General features: G+C 39.7%; 1 protein-coding gene across 2 annotated transcripts in view; it reads left to right on the top strand.

The window, feature by feature from the left end:
• The window catches only part of KIF16B (kinesin family member 16B), a 240,341-nt gene that overhangs the window by 198,392 nt on the left and 24,351 nt on the right, over positions 1–17,598 (top strand). For both annotated transcript variants that reach the window (XM_075564014.1, XM_075564015.1), the window contains one exon: positions 14,234–14,317. In XM_075564014.1, the coding sequence (XP_075420129.1) occupies positions 14,234–14,317 (84 nt within the window). The remainder of the gene's footprint in view (positions 1–14,233; positions 14,318–17,598) is intronic.

Genomic DNA, 17,598 nt, shown 5'->3' with positions numbered 1-17,598 from the left:
AGAATAACCAGTACCAGAGAACCTAAAGACATGGATTCATGTACTTTAAGAAGCTCCCAAGCAAAGACTATGTGTTAGAAAAGAAACTATACTAATTACAGACCCTGAAGAGGTATTGTATTTTATAATAACAATTCTAACCACTTTTCAACCAATTCTTGAGTATTTATCATGTGTCCAGAACTGCATTTTATGTTCATAATCTCATGTAATTCTCATAACTATGAAATGTTAGGGTTTGGAGAGCCCTTACTTTGGTTGTTGTTAGTTGCTTTCCAGTTGGTTCCGACCGACAGTGGTCCTAATGTACAGCAGAATGTAACACCGTCCAGTCCTGGGCCATCCTTACAATTGTTTGTGTGTTTGAGCCCATTGTTACAGCCACTGTGTGAATCCATCTTGTTGAGTCTTCTTCTTTTTACACTGTCATTTTACTTTACCAAGCAGGATGGATGTCCTTTTCCAGGTAATAATATCTACTGATAACATGTCTATAGTACAGGAGAAAAAAATCTCCCCATCCTTGCATCTAAGGAACATTTTGGCTGTACTTTTACCAGTCCTCGTATTTTCAATATTCTTTACAAGCACCATATTACAAATTTATTGATTCTGCTTCAGTTACCCCTTTTCAGTATCTGACTTTCTCCTCAAAGTAACAATATTGGTTTTCAACACTTTAGATAGGTCTTGTGCAGCAGATTGACCTAGTGCAATGCATTATTTGCTCTCTTGACTACACATTCCATGAGCATTGATTTTGGATCCACGCAAGACAGAATCCTTGGTAACATCAAATTTTTCTCCCATTTATCATATTACCCATTACCCAGTAGCCCAATTGTGAAGATTTTTTTTTAATACTTCAGCCTGCAATCCTTGATCATCATCAACAAGTGTGTTAAGTCTTCTTTACTTTCAGCAAGCAGGGTTGTGCCATCTGTGTATACCAGTTTATTAAAAAGCCTTACTCCACTCTCGATGCTATGTTCTTTTACATATAGTCCAGCCTATCTGATAATTTGCCAAGAATACAAATTGTTCTTTGTAGAAAAATTGTTTCACTCTTATTAAAAATCAGCGTAATCTTTTCAAATATCATCAGGTTACATGCTCAGAAACAAAGTTCTATTAAGTGCTCCTTTTCTGTGAGCCAGGAGTAGAATCAGTGAGTGCCACTGTTTATGTCCAGTGTCCATGAATTTCATCTCGATTCAGATCAGAGTCTATCAACAAAGAAAGAACGCATCAAGAATTTGAAATAAAAAGAGAAATTATTTTAAACTTCATTTATTTTACAAACATTATCATGAACAGTGAAGAAAGTGCAACCAACCCGCCTCAATCCTTAATTTGATTGGTCTAGTGCAAACGCTTCTCCACCTGTGGGTCGCGACCCCTTTGGGGGTTGAATGACCCTTTCATAGGGGTCACCTGATTCATAACAGTAGCAAAATTACAGTTATGAAGTAGCAACAAAAATAACTTTATGGGGGGGAAAAAAAAAAGGACCTGATGCAAGGGGCTTAAGTGAAGAGCAAATGCCTTGAGAATGATTGGGACAGGGAATGTATGGGTGTGCTTTATACAATTGATGTATGTATATGTATGGATTGTGGTAAGAGTTGTTGGAGTCCCTAATAAAATGTAAAAGAAGAAAAGAGGAGAAAAAAATGATTAGGGCAAAGACTGTACAGATGTGCTTTATACAATTGATGTATGTATATGTATGAACTGTGAAAAGAATTGTATCAGCCCCAATAATTTGTTAAAAAATAAAAAATAATTAAAAAAAAAAGATGCAGCACACAGAACGGGAAAAAAAACAAACAAACAAACAATAAACATACTAAAGTTTGAAAAAAAAATAACTTTATGGTTGGGGTGGGGGTCACCACAACATGAGGAACTGTGTGAAAGGGTTGCGGCACTAGGAAGGTTGAGAACCACTGCTCTAGTGGATCCTGAGAGTATAGTAGAGCAATGTGACATGGGACTGGTGGAAGATTCAGAGACGAAGCTCAGCCTGAATGTGAGCTTCTCTTAGAAATAGATGTCGTCAATTGGATCAACAAAAGTTAAGAAAAGTTCTTTAATTTCTGGCTAAATTTCCATGAAATTTCACGGTTCGCATGTACCAAGAAATCCTCCTTTCTCAATACTAGAGCCTACTTCCTGTCTGACAATGAAAATGACTAAGTATCAGAATTGATCATTGAAGGACGTTTTATTATCTTGGTTAGGAGTGATTCCGAAACAGGGTTTTGTTATTCTGCCTACAGGGAAGGAGATGAAATATGGACATGGAACATTTTGTATTGAGTTGTATAATCAGAGCAGATGCTAAGGGAGCATTTAAAAATCTGTATATGATGATGAGAGTACAACTCATGAGGAAGGGGCTGTACTACATGTCAGTGTCCCAACTGAGGCCTCTCCGTAAAAGCCGTGTGTCTTTGAATATCTGTGAGTCAGGCCCGATCAGCCTCTGTCAGCCACACCCCTAAGGTGATTCTTTTTTCCAGATAGAGTGAGGAAGAAACATCTTTTCTTCAAGTCTGTGGAAACTGGAAATTACTGTATTCTAGCCATTGTTCTATTTCACAATTGGCATTTTGTAGATGCCCTGTAAAGACCAATGGCAGAGAAAGCAAGATATTATTTAAATTTCATAGAGGTTTGCAGTTCATATTGATAGAAACCATTTTCCACCTAAATTTTACAAATAACTTTCCTAAAACTGTACCAAGGGGAAATAAGAAAAAAAAAGGTTATGAATAGCTATTTCCATCTATCACTGAAATATTTCCCCAACAGTTTTATAGTCAGCATTCCATATTTAATGTATAGATTCCAAATATGCTCACCACCCGAATCCTTAGCCCATAGCTGCGGCACCTAACGAGGAGCATTAACAAGCTTTAAATAAATTCAGCAGCATCAATCCTTCAGCCTCCTTGAATTTTTAAATAGCAAGCAGTTATATAGGCAAAATTAGATTTCTGTCAGCTTCCTGACCCAGTAACAGAGGCCTAGCTAACACGCCGTGTCAGTGCTGTCACGTCCTTCGCTCCACCTGGTAAACAATATTGCAATCACTGCCTCTTAGGGTGGGCGGGCGAACGGCAGGCATCAGAATTACCTGGGTGCCTGTTAAAGATATGTGGGAGGAAGTGAGATTAGCAGTGCTGCATTGTGGGTATTGACGTGGATGAGTTGAAACAAAAATGTGCATAAATTGCTGAAGGTAAAAGTGATGATCTACTCTGTAAACTTTCGCATAAATCACCATAAAAAGTGTATGATTTTTATACTTTGTTTACTCTCACTTTCCAGTTTTGAACTCATATTACTGTGTTTGCATTTGCAGGATCTATAACATTAACATTCTTTTATATATAAATCACATCTATTTCCCCGAGTTATAAGCTTACATTGAGGTAATATTTTCGTTGCCATGATGTCTTCGCGCCCGGGATCTTAATATTGTGATATCTCTTGGTTTATTAGTTTTACTCATCGTGTAGGCCTTAGGAGCCTTGGTGGCAGAATAGCTACTTGTTGGTCTGCTAACCACAAGGTTCAAACCACCAGCACCCGCTCCGGGGCAAAGATGAAGCTTTCTACTCCTGTAAAGAGTTGTTGTTTCTGAACCCACGGGGCAGATTCACCCTGTCCTAGAGGGCTGCTATGAGTCGGATCAGCTGGATGACAGAGTTTGGGTTTGTTTTCAGATTAGTATGTTTTGGAAAGATGCATCAAGATGGATTACCCTGAATTCTTGTCTGTTTGAGAGTGTTCACCCATGGCCCTCGGTCTTGAGAAATCCTCTACGCAGATATGAAATTTGGGGGTCACAAATATTTTCCCACAGCAATTATGCCTTTTGCATTATTAATTTATCAGCTCGATGTGCTCTGTGTTGTTGTTAGCTGCCCTCCAGTCCGTTCCCGCTCCTACTACAGCCGAGTGAGTGGAAGACTGCCCCGCCCTGTGCCAGCCCCTGTATTGAGCCTGTTGTGACAGCGCCTTTCAGTTCATCCCTTTGCCGGTCGTTCTCACTGACCCTCCACCGCATGACGCCCTGCTCCAGGGACTTCTCCCGCCTGATACCATGCCCAGAGTAATTGAGCCGCATTCTTATTATACTCCCTTCCAAGGAGCAATCTGGTAGTACTTCCTCCAGGGCAAATATGTTTGTTCTTCACGGTATCTGTTATATTCTTTGCCGCCGATAACATCATACACACACCATTTTTTCTTCGCTGTTTCTTGTCAGTTGTCCAGCTATAGCACAGTTTTGAGGCAATTTAAAATAGCACGGCTTATCTCAGGTCTAAGGTGGCATCTTTGTTATTTTATACTTTAAGAGGTGTTTTACTACAGATTTGCCCAATACAATATATTGTATGACTTCTCTGCTGCTTTCCTGGACATTGATTGCTTGTGGAGCCAAGAATATTGCAAGTGAGGATGCCAATCAAGAAGCAATATGGAAATATCTTAAATAACCATTGCATTGTTTTTGTCAGTAATTACTAAATATTTTTCGTTAATATTTCAGAACTCCCTTATAATCTAGTTTTGTGTACCTATTACATTGTTCTTATTTAAGTATTATCTGTATGAAGTAATAAGTTACCCATCAGAAGATCTTTTTAAATAATTAGAAGCCCACAGCAGAGCAGAGGTATGAATGTTTGCTCTCACAAAGCTATTGATGTTACAGGAGCAATCCTCTCTAATAGGGGTGGAGAATGGCCAATCCACAGGCTGTAAGATCTCCAAAGTCATTAATACCAGCTTATCTCACACATCCATTCTAGAATCATTTATACAACAGGGATGCATCATTGACTATAGCATTTTACAACAGGGATGCATCATTGACTGTAGTATGTTACAACAGTGATACATCATTGACTATAGTATGTAACGTTACCATCAGCACAATTACTTTAAGACCCACGGGGTTGACCTTTGATGCACCACAGCACAATGAGAAGGATGTTTCCAAAAGTGAGTCAAGTACATAAAGAAACCATAATGTACGAATGGACTTGAGCTCTTGCTTGATTGGAGCCCTAATAGAAGAACAATTAGTTCTTGTGACGTGGCCTTGCCCTCCTGAGATCACTGAAGATGTAAGTGCCATAGCCAAGTGTGGTGAAGGCGTCAGATGGAGCTTGGATATCAGAAAAAAATAGTATCCAGGCGCTCAAGGCTTGTCTTAAAATAAGCAGCCGTATAAATGAGGAGTAAGCTAGGTCCTCACCAGAAGAAGCACACAAACGTGTGTGATCCAAAGATTGTAAACAATAAGGTCCCAGCCTGGAGGAGGTAATGGCACTAGTGCCTAAATTATAAACACCTGGTTTACAGAACACTATGAATGATAGTGGAAGCCCAAAGTCCGTGTGCAGGGACCCTACATGGATTAGTCTCCAGTGACTCCCACTGCCCGTAGCCTAGGAATATGAGCAGTCTTCATCTCAGACAGAGAAGGTTGTAAAGAGTTTCCAAGCCACCGCACTTAAGACTTGAATGTAACACCTTGCCATTAAATCTCCCTTTGGACCCACCTTCAATCTATTCTAAAATTTGAATGTCGTGGTGCAGCCCGAAAAAAAAAATCTCTCTCTCTCTCTCTCTCTCTCTCTCTCTCTCTCTCTCTTTATGTGTGTGTGTGTGTGTGTGTGTGTGTGTGTGTGTGTGTGTGTAATTTGCTTGTTCTTAAATTGGGGTCTTTCACTGTCCTGTTTTCCCCCCTTCTTCTGTTGTTTGTCATTGTTTCATGTGTTTTTTCTGTATAGGGAAGCCAGAATTTATGAAGACAGTAATTGAAATATTAATTATCTGGGGACACAAAAGAGGGGGAATTAGGAAGTGAACACCAGTGGATACAAGAAGGATGAAATATTCCAAAGTTGATCGTGGTGATGATAATACAACCTTAATGTGATTGAACTTTTGAGTTGGATAATGTATTAATTGTATAATGTGTTAATGAGCTGTGCTCAGTAAAACTAATTAAGAAAAAAGAATGGAGCAATCCCTGCTTCACCCCCCAACTTTTGGGCCCCATTTCAGTCACACCAAGTTTCAGTATCAGGACCTTCGTTTACTGTTTTTCAGGAGCTCGTTTATTTAAGCCGAGGAAGTCAAAACAAGTAAAAACACCTTTCTGGAGACAGGATCATTTGGGGCGTGTGAGTGTAATAGTTTCCGTTTTGGAACTGTTGTTGCCTGTTCTCACTGCCTTATCACTGCACTTCTTTGGATATACTGATGTTCCTTTTTTTTCTTTCTATAAACTAGTTTTATTTTTATTTTTGAGTGCTTTTTTGAAAAAAATGCTTTTACTGGGGGCTCTTTCTTACATCTACCTCTCATCACCATCCATGCCTTCCTCCAGTGTGTTGAGCACATTTGCACAGATGCAGCCATCATCCTTTTCAAAGTATTCTCTTCCCACCGGAGCCCCTGATAGGAGCTTCCCATTTAAGAAGATAATTTCCCAACAGATTGGTTTAGATATAGCTGAGCAAAAGTTCATTCGATAAGAATATTTATACTGAGTAGATAAAGTAACTGACGGACATGTACCTTTGCTAAAACAAGTGCTTAAATTGTTTGAAGGTGTACACAAGTTTGCACCATCTGGAATTGTTAACACGCAACAGCTTTTAGCTTACAAAATTGGCAACTTCATCTCATGTCCTCTACGAGCTTGTACTTATCAGTTCCCGCTGCCATCCAGTTGATGTTGCCTCACAGAGACCCTGTAGGACAAGGTAAATCTTCCCCAGCGGGTGTCTGAGGCTGTCACTCTCGATGGAAGTAGACAGCTTGATCTTTCCCTAGGCAGCTTCGTGGTTGCAGCCCAGTTCATATCATAACCAGCACGGCACCGGGCCTCCTCTCTACGAATTTATAGTGTAATCTAAACAGTACCGTTAATGTGCTATACAAAGGAAAAATACAGGTAATTTCTATATTATAACAGGAAAAAGATCAACTTGTGCCACATTGTTTCTGGAGTGAACATACTTATTTTAATGAAGGCAGTGTATTTCTAAATATTTCCTTAATATTTTTGGTTTTTTACTTTTTGTTTATTTGTGTAGCTCAGTCCCACCAATAAGACACTGCCTTCATTTCTTAGTGCTGTTCCAGCAGAAATAAAACAAATGAGGAGCTTTACTGAATAGAATTATTTTCCCACAGTTTTGACTGACAGTCCACTGTCAGGGCTTGTGTTAGTCTGGGTAGACTAGAGAAACAAATTCATACCGTACATGTGTATAAGAGAGAACTTTATATCAAAAAGTAATTGTATATTAAGAAAACATCCCAGTACAGATCAAGTCCATAAATCCAATATTAGCCCATATGTCCAATACTAATCTATAAATTCTTCTTCATACTCATGCAACACGTGCAATGATGCTGAATGCAGGAAGATCACAGGCGAGTGGGTGGAAAGTCTTGTGGATCCAGTGGCAGTGGAAGCATCTCTGCCCTGGTGTGGGTCTCCACATGGCTCCTCCAGCTCCAGGGCTCTAGTGTAGCTCCATGTGTCTTGTCAACAGGAATGTATCCCAGGGAGAGTCTGTGTGGGTCTTCCCTCCAGTGAACGACTTATCTCCGTAGCACCTTTGAATGAGGTCAACAAGCTGTGAGTGACCTGATTGACAGGCTAGACTCCACCCTTTGCAAGTTGATAGAAGATTATATAATTGCCACAGATCACCCTTGTCAACTTGACACTGTTACACAACTCTTTAGCCATACATAATTTTTAGAAAAACAATAATAAAATTATATCTGTACCTAACAGGATAAAATTAAAGGGCATGCAACCCAATATGTTCCAAAGCCTCATTTAAACATAATATTCTATGTCTAACAATTGCAGTTAAACTAACAATTACACTACAACCCTATGAATAGATTTCCCCGCCTATGAAAGTTTGTAAGCCAGCCACTTCGTGGCTTCATTTACCCAATTTTGTGTTTCCAGTTTCTATACCGCCCAATTACTTCAACCCAGTGCTCTGAGGAGACAATACTAATCTTTGATGTGAAGAATCTTCATTTCAGTTGGAACCTTGTGAGTCTGCATCCATAAGCAAAGTCAAATCAGGACAGGCTGTCCATAAAGTCAGCAGCAATATGCACCAATTCACAGGTTCAAAAATCTTCTCTTCATCTTGTCAGGTTCTGGTCAACTCACTGTGAGCTGCCTCACTTAGCCTCACCAGGGTGCCCATTGGTCACCTTGCCTTTAGACCATGGTAACTGTCACATATTTTCAGCAACTGTACCCCCTTGTGCTAGGTCATGAACTTCAGACCATTCAACCCACTCTCATCTTCCCCTGTAGTCCCTGTGAACCAGGTCCACGGGTGTCAGTAGCAACACTCACCGCATCTCTTTATTGCTGCATTTATCTCACTTCCACTCAACAAGTGGATCCAGGTGGTCACTGACAAGCTTTCAGCCTGCCCACAGGCTCTCTTTAACATTCAGTCCTAGAGAGTTTTCTTCATGGCTCCATATTTCCAGCCTCAAGCACAAATGACTGGTTCAAAATTCTAAAATCCAAAGAGTTCCTTTTCTTTTCTTCAATATGTCAATATCCCCCTAGGCAAGTCTCTTCACCTTCAAATGTCCTGAGCACTCAAGACACTGGGTGGGACTTATCTTTTCAGAGCCTTCTTTGCAGATATGCCCTAAACTACTTTAAAGATCAAAATTTAATGGCAAGTGGGCTTACAACCTCTCTGTTTTCATACATACCAATAGTAATCTTTATCAATCATTATATCAACAGTAATAAGCAGAAAAAATCAGTATAAACAAAGCAAAATCAGATACTAAACTCAGTTCTTAAAACCGTCTAGTTCAATTCTTATTTAGCTTATCTTAATCCTTATCTAAACTAGATAACTAGGAATCTAGAAGAAGGCTCTCTCCCATTGATATAAAATATGGCCTTAGATTTCTGGCTTCATTGCCTCAAGCCCGAGCTGGGCTTCTGTCAGCCATTCTGACTTGCCATCAGCCATTTGCACTAAGCAGTGTGGTCTCAGAAATTCGAGGGGGTGATTTCTACCCCTGAGCTCAAAATATGCATCAACAATCTTCATTTTCACCTTTTCAAACAGGAATAACCAAAGACTACAACCAAAGAAAGTGATCAAGTTTACCTTCCCATATTTCCAGAAAACAATCCAGTAGACTGCATGGCCATATCTGAACTCTGTCTAGCCAAAGATGGAGAACTACCACAAGGCGGAGTTCAAATATGCATCTGCTCTCTTTATGATTTGTTTCTCTAGGACTCCCCTCCCAAGGTATCCTAATGAGTTAGTCAGGGTGGACTAGAGAAACAAATCTAGGGATACGCTCATATGTGTATAAGAAAGAGCTTTATATCAAAGAATAATTGTATATTAAGAAAACAGTCCCGTCCAGATCAAGTCCATAAGTCCAATATTAGCCCATATGTCAAATACCAATGTAAAAATTCCTCTTCAGACTCATGCAACACATGCAATGACACCAAATGCAGGAATATCACAGGCCAGTGGATGGAAAGTCATGTGGAACCAGTGCTGGTGGAAGCATCCCAGCGCTGGACCGGGTCTCCATATGGCAACTCCAGCTCCAGGTCTCTAGAGTAATTCCATGTGTCTTGTCAGCAGAAATGTCTTGCAGGGAGACAAGCAAGGAGAGTCTGTGTTGGTCTGGCCTGCCATGAGTTATTTATCTCCATAGCACCTTCAAATGAAGTCACCAAGCTGCAACCTGATTGACAGGCTAGACTCCACCCCTTTGCACGTTGACAGGAGATTCTGTGGCTGCCACAGGAATCTAGAAGAAGGCTCTCTTTCTCTGCTTCAGGAAGAATTCTTATAGCTTGTTTGCCATTCTTCTTGGTGTTCCTTTGGAATCTGCTTGTAGCATCTGTTTTCCCCATTTGCTCTTTGTTGCTTCTGACTTGCCCATTTCCTACCTAAAAGTGATTATCTTAAGGCACACCCTACACCAATTGAGTTTTCTTTGCTATATTAATGAGGTTCTATTTCCAAATAGTATTTTATCCATATGTATAAGGATTAATATTCCAACCTATATTTTATGGGGACACAATTCAATATATGACAGACATGGACCTAATGGTTGCCTTTCTATCATGAATAACATTAGAACTTCTTTTTCAGTTCCTTTTGCCCTCCCTCAGCACTTGTTTTTAACTAAGGACAGCCCATTGGCCTTACTTTTTGTTTGGATAATAGTAAGGTGAGTCGTAGTCTCGATGGCACAATTGTGAAGAGCATGGCTGATAACTGAAACCCATCAGTGACTCCATGGGAATCTCTTTCCCTAAGCTTTTCAGCCGAGTACATACTACAGTGCAGTGCTGTTGTGTCATGTGGGGTTATTATGAGTTAGGATGGACTCAATGGCACGCAGCAACCACAGAGTTTTGGAATCAGGGATTAGGCATGGTGCTACAGTTCTCACAGTTCTCATGTTGGTGACCTGAGTTCATTTTTCAGCCAGGGTACCTAAGAGCCATTACCACCGCCCTGTCAGTAGAGACTTGTGTGTTGCCATGATGCTGACCCAATATCAGCGGGGCTTCCAGACTAAGGCAACGTAGACAGGCCTAATGATCTCCTTTTAAAAATTTAGTCAAAGAAAAACCTCTGGGGATCACACAGACAGATTATATTTGTTCGGAGAATCACTGTGAATTGGGTGCTAATTTGGGGGCAGCTAGGAGCAAGGTGACAAGGTATTAGCTAACTGCATATGTTCCAGAATGGACTTCTGGCAAACCTACTTTTATGCCCATTGCCTTTCCTGTCATTTCTCACTATTATTGATGTCATTTTCCTGTTCCAATTCTGGGTGAAGATCTTCAGTAGGGTTCGGTTGGCAGTTTTTATTGGAACTATTGCCCTGTCCTGCCTGGCAGCCAGGCATTCATATTTCTGAATAGATACATATAAGGAAATATTGCTTTCTTTAATCTGAATCCTGAACTCCAAAGGCTTCGCAAGGTCTTATAGGAGAAGTACTTGTACTTCATTGTTAGCCACTCTCCTTTTACAGCCTTGTCACAAAACAAGGAGTAAAATATAAATCAGCCTTGATTCCACCACATTGAACCTTCTGATGTCACTAATTATTGGCCTTTATTGCGTTATCTCTGAAGCTAGATAGTTGAGCATCAAAGTATTCTGATTATATACCTAAAGGTCATCTTAGATGATTGCTTTCTACCTAAAATACGAACAGAAAAAATGCATATAATTTAGATATAGGTATTTTACTGGCTGAATATTTATTAACACAAAATAGTAACCCCTGTCTTGGAAAGGAGAACTATGGTTGACTGTGAGTAAATTTAATGCTTGCTCTCTTCTTGATTCAGCTGCCTGAAATCACTTCAGTGTGCCATTTATGAGTTATCATTCAAGTGAGACTATAAATTTCCCCTGACAAAAAACACATCACCTCATTGCCATATAAGAAAACAACAAAACAGCCAACTGTGAAAGCATGCAGGCTAAGTTTTCAGCATTACAGCATTGGAGGGGGGTGGCGGGATTTGAATGAATTGAAATTTAGTCTGGATGAAACCTAAAATACAGGTATTTCATTAAGCTGCAAAATAAAGGGAATGAGTTTATGCCAGTAAGATTAGAATCCCAGAAATACCTTCTCTCCAGAAAGCTAGGTTATTGATCAAGTGGGTGGGAGAAGATACAAGAAAACTTAGACAAGTTATCTTAGTAACTGACAGATATCTAATAACTAATAGTGATAGCTACCACCACGCCATCACCAATTCTTCACCAGTTAGATATCATCATTGCCATTTTATCCCAGAGATGAATAATCAGGCTTACAGAACCACAGATAGTTGGCTATTTAGTAATTAGTCATACAATGAAACTCTTACTCCATTGCTCACAAAGTGGGAGATGTGTGAAACGCATATATTGACATCAAGAATTACTTTTAATAAGAAAATGGCAGACACCTAATAAAAATAGGTCAAAGAGTTAGACACTTTACAAAAACTAGATATTCAACTGGTGAGTGAATATTAAAAAATGCAAATTTGAACCATGTAGGAAACCATTGCATACCCACTGTGTTGGTCTGAGTAGACTAGAGAAACAAATCCATAGAAACCTATATGTGCATAAGAGTTTTATATAAAGGGTAATTGTACATTAAGAAAGCATCCCACCTAGTCCAAGCCCATAAGTTTGATATTAGCCCATATGTCCGATACCAATCTATAAAGTCTTCTTCAGACTCACCAAACACATGCAAAGATGCCAAATGCAGGAAGATCACAGGCCAGTGGGTAGAAGGTCTTCGAATGTAAGCGTCTCAGCGCTGGCAGGGGTCTCCACGTGGCTTCTCCAGTTCCCAGGGCACAGGCTCTATCAGCGTAGTGCCACGTGTCTTGTCAGTAGAGTGTCTCAGGAAGTGAGACTTTTCAGTAGAGTCTCCAAGGGAGTGAGTAGAGAGAGAGTCTGTCTCCTGCCTCCAAGGAGGAAAGCCAGGAATTCCCACAATGCTCAGTGGAAGGCCATGCCCATACAGAGGCCTCATTGGCTATGCCCCAGTTGACAGATTAGACTCTACCCCTTCATAGACTCCACCCCTTTACTCTTAATCCTCTCAAGTCCCAAATTGACACCAGGATATGTACCTAGTACAAAGACCATATACCAAGTATTGGTAAAGATCTAGCATATCAGGATTTCCCAAACACTGCTGGTGGGAGTGGTCAATAAAACTAGTTGAGGAAATTATTTAATAGTTTTGACTAAAGGGCAGTATATGCATACACTATAGCCTAGCCTTGTCACTCCTAAGTGTGTAGCCAACAGAAATGTTAACATTCATATTTTCATCAGAGGGTTTATACAAATAATTTCATAGCAGTATAATTCCCAAAAACCAAACACCTAAAAACTAACCAAAAGCCCAGTCAGAATAATGGATACATAATGGAATGTTCGCCCTGGAATACTATATAGTAGTTAGAGTAAGTAAATTTTTGCTACACATAACAACACAGATGGGCCTTGCAAAAATGTTGAGCAAAAGAAGGTAGATACATGAAAAGTGAAGAGACAGAAATGACTATTGCTATTAGAACTCAATCTGGTGTTCAGTTTTGCAGGAGGATTAGTACCTAGAAGGGAGCACTTGTGGGAAACTCCTAGGGTATTGTTAAGCTTCTCTTTCTTGATCTGGGTTACATATCTATGTTCAGATATTGAAAATTTATCACATCTTCCACTTGTGATGTATGAATTTTTGTAAGTATATTTACATTAATACTAAGTTGTTGAAATATCGTATGTACAGGTGCTAATTACTGAATTTTATCTTACAGTAATTGTATAAACTTAAACAGCATGACCATATAGCTATACATGCATACATAAATAGATATATGCGAAACAAGAATTGTATGGTACATTGTGACCATTATTATGAGAGAAATATTAATATTTCACTGACCTCAATTTGTCTGAACTTGACAGGGTGCGGAAGGAAATAGTGAATTCTTTCAGCATCAGCAATTACTGCTGGTTAGCAATCATTCATCCAAGGCAGCATTGGCTAGCCAGATTCCCAAAAGATTAAAACCTTTTCGTGCATGGAGTTCGGTAATAAAGTATTCCTTATTATTTCTATACTTCCAAGAAGAGAAACATAAGCAAATGGACTCTGACATTCTAAGAGCCAGCTAAACAAACTCTGAACCTGCACTTGTTAGGAAACATGGAGAAATCATTCAGAGGAATCTTTCTTATGAGTAATCTTCACTTTCAGCAATAACTGCAGGGGAGAGGCACTGTAGAGTGGAGAACATCAGCAGCAGTTTGAGAACGATTTTACAAAGTGCTCGGGTAATGTAATATGTCATCTGAGACAGAATATTTGGAATTAAGCCTGTTCTTTACTTAGAGTTCACACCCTCCATTGCATTTGACCACTGGGAAATCTGACCTTATCTGTTCAAGGTTAACCATTGGTTGGAGGCAAAGAAGACCTACCACACTCTGGAATTTTCCAGTCTCCTTCGCTTCTTATCCCTCAACAGAGACTTTAAGTAACATAATAAGAATGACTCAAAAGACAATAGATGTGATGTTAATGCAGCACTCTTCAATATCTATTGCAGCTTGCTACCCTGGAATTCCCGCCAAAGAAACTATTTGGAAACAAGGATGAGCGTTTCATTGCGGAGCGGAGAAGTCACTTAGAGGTAACAACTTGCTTTTTTCGGGTTGTGTAGAAAATGTGCCATGATAGGCCAGTAAAATGATTCCTATTAAACACCATTAATTCTGTTCATGATAGGAAGGTGCTGCTGCGTTGACACAGGAGAGAGCCAGAGTAGATTATCAAGTAGTAATATCAGTTTGTTTAAAATAATAGCCTCTATCTCTGTCACCCTTCTGGTAAATGGATTGTGTTCCTGATTTTTCATTTTGTTTTTTGTTTTTTAAGGGGACACATTTGTTCTAATGGTGAGGAAACAGGTTGTGGGTGAGAACAAATATTCACCATAGACAGATGGCGATAATGCAGCCTGAAGGTACAGAGCTGGCTGCAAAATTCAGAATCAATTAACTGAGGATTTACAGTATTGCATCATGTTACTTTCAATGTAGTTGGCCATAAAAAGACATATTTCAGTCACTGTTTCTTTTGACTTTTTAATGTTGTGAGACAGCTTCAAGTAGAACTCTGGCTTGCCGCAAGTGTTGTTTGTCTGTCTGACTACCACTGTACATTATTGACTGCTTTATGAAGTTTGAGTTGTTCCTCAGGATAGTTCTTGATTTCATTGGAATCTAATGCCGACAGGTCAGAGTCTAAGCACTGACTCAAAACCTCAGATTTCTTTGAGATGAGTAGGGATGATGGGTTCTGGGTCACAGATAGTCCTCTATTGTTTGCTACTTTTTTACCTTTTTAAGTCACTGAAGCAGATATGAGGACAGAAAATAAATCACTCACTACTGTGTGTTATCAACAAGCTCAGGTTCCCTTTTGCTGTTTCTTTAGTAATAAGGCCTATTGGAAATGGAAATAAAATAAAAGAGGTGAGAGACCCTTTTCTGAACTGTGAATTCTACTTAAAATTTAAATATGAATCTTGTTCGTAGGGACAACATTTTGAAATGGCTTTCCGTGAATCCATTAAATGCAGATGACCCAAGGATTAGGGAAATGTCGGAAGCTACCCGTGCCAAGGGGAGGAGCAGGAGAAACAGAAAAATTTAAGAGCAGGGCATTATAACCTATGAGAAGAATTTTAGAGTTTTGAAATCTTCACGAAGAGTGGTGCAGCGGGTTATAAGTCAGTCTGCTAACCGTAAGGTCAGCAGGTCCAAAACACCAGTTAGGGTCCCCATGGGAAAAGATGCCGATTCCTGCTCCTCTAGATGTGTGGCCTTGGGAACACGGAGAAGCATTTGACTCTGTCCGGTGGGCTTGCTCTCAGTTGGAATCAACCAATGGCAGTGAGTTTTTTTCCTCTGATTTTGTTTTTCTTAAGGCAAAACAAGTCTCAGGGAATGACTATACTTCTGGGCATTTGAGTTAACTATAGAATTACAAATTTGGAGAGATCTTAGTAATTTTAAGACTGAGCTTGAGATAGATCTTCATAGGTTCCTGAAAATCCTATAATTCCATGACCCTAATACTTGGTTGAAGGATTTACCTTCAAAGGAAAAGTTATCTGGGTGAGCCTGCTTAAATTCTCTGAAAGGTTCCATGGTGTCATAAAAAAATAATGACTTAATTGAAAAGGAGCTAGTGATGGTTTCCTTCACCTAATCCTGGTAACAGTAATGGCAGTGACCAGATCACCAATAAGAATCGCGAGGCAGGACATGGTTTTCTTCTGTTGTAGAGGTCGGCGCTAACTCAGTGGCACCTTATAGCAATAACCACCCTTTGCCTCTGCTACCTACATTTATTATTAATAGAAACAAGAAGAAAGTTAATATAAGGGGAATTCAAAATATTGAATTAACAGAAAACGTCATGAACATCAGTGTCCAAGACCCTGAGACCAGAAGGACAAGATAGCACCTGGCTCTGCCACTACCCACTGCTCTGAAAGGGCAGGGAATCGAAGAAACGTGGGGAACAAAGCTCAAAACCATAAAGAAAGACCTAGCTTATTGGTTGGGTAGGGACGAGTGGAAACCCCAAGATCAATGGCCCTTAGTTTACTCTTCAGATCTGGAACTAAACATACCCCATAGCTCATTTTTCAATGGAACAAAACAGATGTGTGTGAGGGACAATGAACACTAGACAGTAGGTTATGAACATCACTTCTGAAGCCCTACCAACAACTCGGGGAAATAGGCTTAAAAGCTACCAGTTAAGAAATGGCGGTCACAGGAAAAAGCATTCTCAGTCTCTGGCCACTGTGTTGGTTTGAGCATAAAGGTGCTTTTAACAGTACTTGAAATCAGATATCACTACTATCAGGATAAACGGTAAGAAATTGCCATTATTGTAGGTTAAAAAATGGTGGGGTAGCACAATTCCATAATATTGTTGCTATCTCCTGTTGATTAAATGTTTTACTAAGTGCCAGGTATGCACAAAATGTTTAATATGCCTTTTTTTCCCAGCATAACCCATTTGTGATCAGGTTCTATTATTATCTCAATTTTACACAAGAGAAAATTGAGGTCCAGGAAGGACAACTAATAAATAGTAAACAGCAACGCTGCCAATGCAGATTCATCTATTAGAATAAGCCCTTTTTCTTACTCAGCAAGTTTTAAGATGAAGTTGGTGTCTTACTGAAAATAAAAACCATTTATTTTGAATGATATTTCATCTTGTAGCATTGCCACCACAGCCTTAACTAAAATCTGCCTAGTTATCCTTAGCGATCTCCTTTTTTATTCAGGAATTACTGTGCGCCCCGCAATGCAATGGGCTACGACTCAGGAACCAGTTAGCAAGACATTGCTCCTGCCCTCTCGTCACTGACTGGGACCTTTAAGTAAAGCTTATCTTCGTCCATGGACAGATGTTTATTAATGTTATTTTATTATGATTATTAGTTTTAAATATTCAATGAATTAGTTGTCAGAGATTCTGAATTTGAATTACTTCCAGCTTTGTTTGTTCAAGATGAAATATGCATATTGTTCCTATGTCGAGATTTATTTGGAGATCCGTAAAGTTCACCAAGAGAGCGTGTCCTGTCTAAAGCACTAAAGGTTGCTGCTGTTATTATGGTTGTGTGCTGACGAAGAGATTCCTACAAATAGCAAACCTGCAGGAGGTGATCGACTTCCAGGTGTGGTTTCCTAGCGTGTCCTCTTTACAGCCACCACGTGTCTGTCAGTTTGTGGTGGCTTTGGGGTTGCTTTGCTGCAGGAGGCCTTGTCCCTGGTACTTCGAATGCCAGCAGGGTTACTCAGAGTAAATAGAGTTTAGCTGAGCTTCCAGGCTAAGAAAAGACCACAAAGAAGAAACAGACTGCCCACGTCGGACGAGTGAGCT

Source organism: Tenrec ecaudatus, chromosome 12 (assembly GCF_050624435.1).
Source record: "Tenrec ecaudatus isolate mTenEca1 chromosome 12, mTenEca1.hap1, whole genome shotgun sequence".
Classification (NCBI taxonomy): domain Eukaryota; kingdom Metazoa; phylum Chordata; class Mammalia; order Afrosoricida; family Tenrecidae; genus Tenrec; species Tenrec ecaudatus.
The sequence above is the reverse complement of the archived record's forward strand: the minus strand, read 5'-3'. Positions and strand labels throughout refer to the sequence as shown.